Source organism: Manis pentadactyla, chromosome 11 (assembly GCF_030020395.1).
Source record: "Manis pentadactyla isolate mManPen7 chromosome 11, mManPen7.hap1, whole genome shotgun sequence".
Lineage (NCBI taxonomy): Eukaryota > Metazoa > Chordata > Mammalia > Pholidota > Manidae > Manis > Manis pentadactyla.
The window spans coordinates 44,997,308-45,006,566 of NC_080029.1; the positions used below are offsets into that span (position 1 = coordinate 44,997,308).

General features: G+C 44.9%; 1 protein-coding gene across 3 annotated transcripts in view; it reads left to right on the forward strand.

Moving 5' to 3' along the window:
* The window catches only part of ATG14 (autophagy related 14), a 38,551-nt gene extending 33,243 nt beyond the window's left edge, over positions 1 to 5,308 (forward strand). For 2 of the 3 annotated variants that reach the window (XM_036918545.2, XM_036918560.2), the window contains exon 10: positions 2,404 to 5,308. In XM_036918545.2, coding sequence (XP_036774440.2) covers positions 2,404 to 2,710 — 307 coding nt within the window. In that variant the 3' untranslated portion in view covers positions 2,711 to 5,308. The remainder of the gene's footprint in view (positions 1 to 2,403) is intronic. The other variant, XR_005031404.2, reaches the window with a different exon arrangement.
* The last annotated feature ends 3,951 nt before the right edge of the window (positions 5,309 to 9,259 follow it).

Consider the following 9,259-nt stretch of genomic DNA (forward strand, 5'->3'; position numbering starts at 1 on the left):
TAATCCAAGGTAGACAAGGGCAAGAAAACACCCACGGATGCAGAAGATTTCTCTCAAAACGGGGGGAGAGGTTCTAAGCCTTATCTCTTGCAACAGAGACTTTTAAAAAGCCAGGATGATCCTCATGTTGCCTTGATGGGAATAACCAAGCAGTGGGATTCTGCCTTCAGGGCCTTTGCTTAGAGACCAGTTACTCAGGTAAACTGAATAGAGGAGTGATTTCAATCTTAACTCCCCAAAGACATTAGGCAAAAAAGGTTTAATTCTTTTGCTGGTTAATTCTCTGTGATGTGTGTATGGTTTGGGGTAGGCTGGTAAGGGGCTTGGCCTCTAAGCTGGGTGACAGGTGAGAGTCACTGGGTGGAGATGGCTCTGCCCCTGTGGGTTCTCAGAAATGTGGTTACTCCTGGTAAGGGGCTTGGCCTCTAAGCTGGGTGACAGGTGAGAGTCACTGGGTGGAGATGGCTCTGCCCCTGTGGGTTCTCAGAAATGTGGTTACTCCTTAGAACTAAAAAGCCTTCCAACTGGCCTCTCTGGGACTCATCCCCCAGCTTATCTTTCATGTGAAGTCCTTAATTGAGCATCTGCTAATGCCAAGTGGACTCTGCCCTGTGGGATATCGGGCAGGAGCGTGAGGGGAGGAGGGAGCCCAAGCTGGCTTTTGTTTTGAGGTTGGCTGGCTGGATGTCTGAGACAAGTTCGAGAGGTTAGCAGCCAGCCGGCAGGCGAAGAGCTCTGGCTGAAGGGCATTTGGGAGTGGAGCTAAGGAAAGGAATCTGAAAAGATGTCTTTAGAGTAGATCTGTTTGCCAAGTAAAAGACAAAGGGAAGGGAGAAAAGAAATGAACTGTAAGGAGAACCTCTTAGGAAAACAGCAGAGGAACTCAAGAGCTGAGATACTAGTTTCAGTGGTTACTGGCTTGTCTGAGGAAGTTTCAAGGGAAGGAAGACTCGACTGGGGAGAAACCCCTCCCAGTTCTTGCTCCCTTCACTCCTTGCAAAGTAAGGACTTAGGGCAGGATGGAGGCCTGGTAAGCTCGGGGAGCCCCTGGTCTGAGTTCTTGGTGTCCATTGTTCCCTGAACACCAGAGGAAAACCTGTGGCACATCTTCTAATTTAATTAATACTTGGAAAGCCCTAGAAACTGCATGGAACAGAAATGTTAGTTACTATTATTACTGTGTTCCAGCTGGGAAATAGAGTGAGTGTCTTGGAAGAATGAAGGCTTACTTGACCCAGAAAAAAGTGAGTCAGAAGGTGCAGGTCTGGTGGTGTGCTTTGGAGGCCAAGAATTTTGGACTATAGGCCCAACTGGTAGACTGTACAATTCTAGGATATTTCTTATTTCTTCTGTTATTTTTGCTAACCTCTGTCATTTTTCCCAGAGTAGTTATTAGTGAAACTCTGAAGTGAACCGAGGCATATGCCCCTATCTTGCATGCTGCTGGAGCCACTGTGTCCCATCCTGTCGCTGGCTGCAGGGCAGTGCCCTGGAAGGGCTGGGCGGAGTGACTGCTCACTCCGAGGAAGTGCAGCCTGGCTTCCCTGAATCAGGAACTGGCAAGCACTTGAACGGGGGCGAGGGAAAAGGCAGCAGGAGGCCTGAGTGGGGTTTGCGCACACCATTACACAGGAGCCTTCACAGGGCTGAGGCCTGAGAAAGGTTATTGATTTGGAGATGAGGATGTCATGAGGCACCTTTGGGAAATAAAAATAGTTTTCTCCTGATAAACAGTGTATGCACTTTTCCAGATGAATATTTTCTAAACAGTTGTATCTCATTCTGCTACAAATGTGACCCTAGAAAATTATGTGGTATCTTAAAATGTGTGCATTAGCCTGTTGTTGACCTCTACCCAAGGATGCTTCCCTGACATTTATTTCACTCTTTCTAGTCCTCAGTTTAATAATTGGGGGCTTCCATAAGGCAGAGAACATCTGTGCACTTCTCTTTTATATACCATTCATATTTGTTCCACTGACTCTTTATATACCATTCATATTTGTTCCACTGACTAACATACCAGAGTGTACATCAAGTGACTGTTTTTGTCAGAATCGTCTCATTGGAATGCATAGATAAGCAGTTTTTTTTTAAAAAGGAAATCGTACTTTGGGGCAGCATGTAAAGTCTCAGTGGATGGGGTTTTTTTCCATCAAGATTTTCGTAAATAAAGTAGGTAGAATAGAAAAAAAAGTATGGTATCATGATTTTATTCATTACTGGGATGGCAGTTATTTAGGTAAAGAAACCTTAGTTAGAGACCAAAAGTGGGCCCAGTGGTAACTTAGGAAGCCAGTGCAGTGACAGCTCTGGGTCTCTTGCGTCCCATCAGGTCTTATGTCACCTGTTGTCTGTTATGTATTGTATCTCTTAAAAAGGCCCCTCACTGTTTGCACACAGGTCGGGCCCCTTTGAAGTGCGAGCAGACCTGGAGGAGTCCATGGAGTTCGTGGATCCCGGAGCTGCAGGAGAGTCAGACGAGAGTGGAGATGAGCACATAAGTGACGAGGAAACGGACCTGGGCACGGACTGGGAGAACTTGCCAAGCCCCCGGTTTTGTGATATCCCTTCCCAGCCCGTGGAAGTCTCCCAGAGCCAGAGCACTCAGGTGTCCCCGCCCATCGCGAGCAGCAGTGCGGGCGGGATGATCTCCTCCGCGGCAGCCTCCGTGACCTCCTGGTTCAAAGCTTACACTGGACACCGTTAACCAGCATGGGCCAAAACAGGCCAAGTCTGCATTGGGAAAGTTCTGCTATGTTCTAGTAAACAGACTTTGTTTTTAGGTAAGATGAGTGCCTGAAACAAAGAGAGGTTAAACTGTTGGTTTTTTTGAGGCATTTCTGTCACATGGCCAATGGTGGTGCCTGACATGCTTATGATAGAACCAGAGGGGTCAGAAGTCCATCTACTCAGACCTGTGTTGGTAGAAGGACCAGTCACATGGCCAGTTCTGTTGAGGCAGAAATTCGTTTGGGCCCCCTCTGATCACAGGTCCACTTAGGTCCTCATGACAATGAGACTGATGCTGAACACGTCACGTTTGAGGCTGAATCACGAGGAAGTGTTGATATTAGGACTCGAAAGATAAAAACTGTTTTAATATGAGTTTGTTTATATACCATCGTTTTTTGTGCAGAGAACCAGCAGGCAGTTTGAAAACTTGATTTCTTTATAATTTGGTCATTCAGTTTTTAGGTCGAGGTTTTTGGTTTTGCAGGGGACGGTTGGTGTTTTGTGTGGGGGAGGGGCAGTTAAAAATGACATCACCTGTGCTGTTCAGCGCAGCTCCTCAGACATTCCCATTGGTCCTTCTCCCCGCACACCAAAGAAACTAAGGTCTTTTTTTTCTTTAGGCCCCGCATCTATGAACAGAAGGAATCAGCTGCAACAATGTCTTAGAGGTTTTTTAAACTATTTTCTTGTATTCTGAAGAGAATAAGTTCATTTTTACCTATATTACTGAATTCCTACCATCCACACTACGTGCATTTTCAAATTATTTTCTGAGTGCAAAGTAGGTCATTGTGGTCGTTCTTTACGTAAGCTAAACGCTTTCCTGGGCACAGCTTGAAAGCCACTTAATTAAATGGTGTCTGGTCACTCTTCCAGTATCCCAATTTCTTTCTAAGGGATTTAGTTGGTGGCAGGCATTTCCAGGGAAAACCACCCATCTTGTTTGTTTCCTAGAGGTCTTTGTTCTAAGGATACTACCTTTGCTCAGAAATGCAGAGCAAATCATTACAGTTTTCTGTGCTTCTCTATCGTGGGGAAAGCTCCCACAGTAAGAATCTTCCCTCACCAAGAGGTCATTTTCAGCTAATATGTCTTCTCATTCTCTTAGTGACAATCTTATAAGGAAATCATAAAGAGGCATTGTGTACAAATATGTAAGTAGTTTTTATTTTTAATAACTTCAGAAAAAGTCCTGTGTAACAACTACAACAAAGAAACCCTATGAGAAATTCCTAACAGGCAGCATTACCTTATCTTGTTAGTGTGATTAGCATGACAGTACCTCAGATAAATCACCTGGCAGGTTTGCCCTGCTCTAGCTTCTTTCCTTGTTGTGATTATTATAGTTGATACTTTGCCTCCAAATCTGAGGTGCTATATAGCTTTTGCTATTCGCATATGTAGTATTTGGTAGAGTATTGGGTAGAGTAGCAGAAGAAAGGTGTTTATGCCTACCCAGGAGCCCCAAAGCCCCTGACTCTCTGAACTTCCCACTTAGGGAGCAATCAGGTGTTTGCTGGGGGCTCTTACCAGTGTCTGCTCTGTGATGACTAGGCTTGCCCAGTTCCATGCCGATCTAGCTCGGGGGGAGTGGCTGGGGTAGGCCTTAGCAAGCAAACACCAGAAGACCTTAGGAGTTGTCTAGGCACTTCAGACCTCAAAAAGAAGAGCTTAGTCTCAAGAGTTGCCAGACTGGGACTGGGGACCTGCGGCAAGAGACGGACCTCAGTGGAGAGCTGCACCAGTGTCATGGTTTTCCTCGAGTAAGCCTCTGTGAGGCCCTGACTGTGAAAGGAAGCTAAAGATCAGAATCCAGACATCACAAAGTCCTAGCTAGAGTAATTTAACACAACTTACAAGGATATGGAAATTGAGGGATTGATAAGGTTGTGTTTTGTTTATATCAACTAGAGGCACTTTACTTAGCATTAAGCGAGCAAACCCATTGGTGGTTTGGAACACTGACACACTGGCTTACACTGCTGAAATGTTTTGGTTTCCATTATTCTGCACTGGATCTACCCTGTAAATATTCTTAAATATACATTTCAACCACTGAATTTTCTACTCTCCTTGCTGCTCATTAAAATCTTTTATGTAGGTGCCAGAACCATATGTAAACAGCTTTTTAAAAAACTGAAGCTGGTTATTTTTTTTTAAACCAAAAGCCATAGAACTTGGTCATGAACTTGGTTTTCCATATTAAAATGATTTGTTGAAACAAGGTAATACTAATAAAGGCCCACAGGCACCAAATAGGCTGCTTAAAATGGTCTGTTAAAGACTTTTTTTTGTAATGGAATATAACTAAGAAGTTTTGCACATCTGTAAGTTATGGGGAAAAACAGTATGTCAGTGTTGGGTATAGTGGACAGGATTCCTTGAAGGATCTGTGTGTGGGTTAATTTGGGAAAGCGCATTCTGTGGCATACTGTTGTTAAAAGGAATAGTGTTCTTTTTGCGATATGTGTTGCAGGAATTTCCCATTGTTCTTCCACCTCCAAACCAGTTTGAGTTATACAAATGTTTTCTAAATTTTTATTGTATTATTGCAATAAATCTTTAACAATACTTTGCTAATATGTGTGTCTTTTTCAAGCTGATTTTCAGAGTTTTTTGCCAAGTAATGAAAAGTGACTATTAACATTTTAAAATTATAGATCATGGTGGTATTAATGATAATGGCCCATCCTCAGTAAGCTGGGAACCTGGTTGCTTACTAGTTATATACTTTCTCTAAAGTTGCATTTTTCTTTTGTGGCCATGATATGATGCAGGTGCCCCCAGTGACTTAGTGTCTTACTGTGGCCCCTGGGGAGGAAGAGGATGGGCCTCTACATTACCCACATGGAACCTGCCCAGATTTTCTTCAGCACAAGGGAGGTTAGTGGGTAAAGAGGATCTGTCAAGCTCAGGGAATGGAGCAGTTTTGGAGGGTGGTTCCCCCACCCTTTTTGGTAACTAATGGAAATCTGTACCTTGCCAGCTGTATTATTGTGGAGAGGGACCACCTGCAGGAGGTCAGGGATACCAAGAGCAATTACTGCGGAACAGCCAGGCCAACTCAAAGATAATGCTTGGAGCTGTTGCTGTGATCTTCCTGCTCCTTTACCTGTAGGAGGCCAGCCACAAGCAGGAATAGAAGAATTCCTAAATGGCATGTGCTTTCAGTGTTCATGCCCCTCAGCCTCCCTGGTAACAGTTAAAAAATGTGTTCCCACCTGCTGTATACATGGAGGTTCCCCAGTTACATCATGATTGATGCAGGAGTCAGGTTGAAGCAGATGGGAAGAACTAAGAATTACTTTGTCCTTAGTGGTTGAGAGGAAATCTGAAACTGGGCTTTTAGGCCAGTCATCTGAACCTCAGCTGTGAAACTGAGAGTGTGCCACCACGTCACCTGCTTCCTAGGATCTGGTGAGGAAATACCATGGGGGATTATCTGAGGGAGAGTTTGAATGGTCCCCTTTAAAAAGTGAAAAATAGGCAGGAGGTATTTGACAGTACCAGGTAAGTGTTGAGAATTGGGCTACAGCCAGTTGAGTAGAAGCAGCTCCCCATCAGGAACGGTCCTGGTCGCTGAGGCAGCACCTCCAGATCCCTACCAGAGTGCTCATTACCTCCTGCTTTGAGCATGGCTTTATTAGCATTCATGTTTGACTTTGGAAGACACCTGGATTTTGAGGAAAGGGCTTTCCTACTCTTCCCAGAAGCTTATTTCCCTGTTTATTATCAGGAAGACACTTCTCAAGCATAAGCAAGTATTTGACTCTTAATTTGGGTAAGAAAGTGTCAAGTTCAGAAGCCATAGATGGAAGAGACACCTCCCCATCCAACTGAATAATGAAAGATAGATGCACTGCCAATTTTGGGTGTCAGCAATTTAAGAGTTCCTTCAAAGTAGGAAGGACCTCCCCACACAGGGAAATACTCATTTCTGATTCAGTGCACGGTACTAGCTTAAAGTTGGGAGTTCTACTTCCTTGATGGCCTCTGAGAAAAAGTCTGCTTTTAAAGCTGGAGAGCTCCTAACACCACGCCCAAGACCCTTTAGCGTCTAAATCTGGCCAGAGCCTTGCTATTCAGTGTGACCTCAGAACAGCAGCAGCATCACTTGATCTTGTTAGAAACGCAGATCTTGGGGGCCCTTGACTCACTGCATCGCAATCCTCACTTGGTAAATCATGCACACTAATAGCAGCATTCATCTACAGCAGTGCTACCCAATGGAAATAAGGTAACCTACACGTGATTTTAAATTTTCTGGTAGTCTCATTAAAAAGGTAAATAGGTAAAATTTTTATATTTTAACTCAAGATACCTAAAAATACTACATATGAAAAAAATCAAGATATAAGGAAGGGGGCATAGAAGAAAGGGGCTGCAGGAGGGTCCTATTCGTATTCTTATCCTGAACCACAAAAATACTGGGGGGGGGGGGGCTTGCTCCTGTATCTACACACTCAAAATAAATACTCCCTGAATTTGCTCATTTTGGGTGTGCCAAGCTTCCTACTGAGACCCTAGGCAATAAGGAGCCTAAACTGAGCACAGACTGGAAGGAGGTCAAGGGGCCCGAAGCCAACACTACTGGCCCTGGAAGAGGAAAAGTTCATGCGAGAGGTCCCAGCTTGTTGCGGGGGTAGGGGGCCAGCACCCAAGTTACTATTTCTGCTTAGAAGGAGAGTCAGTCAGGTCTGGGATGAAAGAATTGTTCACGGCAAGCCGTGCGCTTGCAGCAGAATCCTGCTCAGCCCCAGAGGCTCGGTGAGGAAGGCACATGAAGGCCGACAGCTCAGTCCCTGCTCCTGCCAGACTGCATGTACTCAGTTCTGCAGATGGGACAGTAACCTCATAATGGACAGGGGACTGACAGAATTAAATACAACCTCACTCTATATTTTACTCATTGTTTGGCAACTACTGACCTTAAATTTGGTTTTTGGAGAATTGCATCAACCTCTTCATACTATTGAACAGCCATCTGAAAATACCAGTTGCAAAGCAACTGATTCTGATGGGTGGGAAACCAGAAACAGAAAGGAGGGAAATCATTTCAATAGCATAGATCAGTCTGTCCTAGTTAACTGAGATGGAAGCTGCCCCTTCCCAGGTCTCAACTTCTGCCGCAGCTAGCTTGTCACTCAACAAAAGTGTGCCACCTCCTACATGACTTAACTGTTTCCCACCACGATACATGGTACATATCATTCTCTACTGGGTGATGGACATAAAGGATTTCCAAGAGTAATTTCAGCTGCATGCCATTTTCCTCATAAATGCTAACTTTACAATGTTCTCCCTGCTGTGTTTTATTCCAAAGAGAAAAGCAAAACATTTCAGTGGAGCCTTCTATTTTTAACTGCTTTTCCTAAGCCCACCTTAATACAAAAAGAATTTGAACAGTGCCAGAACGAATTTGTTCTGAGGCTTGTTCTTTGCTAAAGAATGGGTAGGGGGCAAGTTTAATTCACATTTCAATAGAGAACATCACCTCTCACAAGGGTTGTGGTGTAAGAGTTTGCCATCTCTCTGCTCCCACTTACTTCCCAGCTACCAACTCTAGTAGCGCTGCTCACCTAAAATAACACCAGGGTCCAACAAGCCATCCAAATGGGGGTGCAGCCGAACTGTGGCTTTGCTTATTAAACCAGTTAGGCATAAATGCACTGGAACTCACCCAAGGGTACAGAACCACAGTGATGTTTGCTCTTCCCACAAGGTTGTGCTAACACCAGCTGTGGCCACAAGCTTTGGAATGGCGTGCAGTGCATGTCAAAAAAGGGGATTGCATGTTCCCCACACCAACTCACAGAGATTACAAAACTAGGTTGTATGAACCCCAAGGAAAAACAGGGATGGAAACTGTCACATTCCTTGAGTGCCAAGCACTGTACATGCTAAAGAATTCATTTAAATACAGCATAGCACTGCCTGACAGAACTAGATAACATCAGCTCTTGTTACTGGCACAGTCTGTGGTGTATGGATGGACGCATGTGGTCCAGACTGGCTTTATTCTTTTTGATGCAGGCTGTGAGATGAAGGGGAGGACAAATAGCTAGTCTAGTGAATGAAGGCAGGCAAAGCTGTGGAGAACACCTAGGAATACCCTCATATTAAAACAGTGTCCAAGGCCAGTCCAGAGAGGTCAGTAGGGAGGCCCTGACACAGCCAGGATAGAAGAGGTGGTTGGCAGGGGCTAGGAAGGGAACTCCTGGGCTGTGAGTCATCAGCCCAAAGCAACCTGCTGCCAGGACCACTGGCAACAACAGGACCCAGATCACACCGAATGCACAAGTGACAGTCACCCAGCAAAACCCCTAAGGCTTCAGGGGGTGTGTCCCTAACCAGGAAGTTCCCATGGGACTGGCTGTAGCCAGAGCAAAGGATCCTCCTGGAGCCCTTGATTCCCCCCTTCAGGTTTCTCATACTAGACAAAAAATGATGGTATAGCCCAGAACAATCAACCTGCCAGCAGCCCTCACATTAAGATGGTCACTAGAGAGGACTTCAGCCCTAT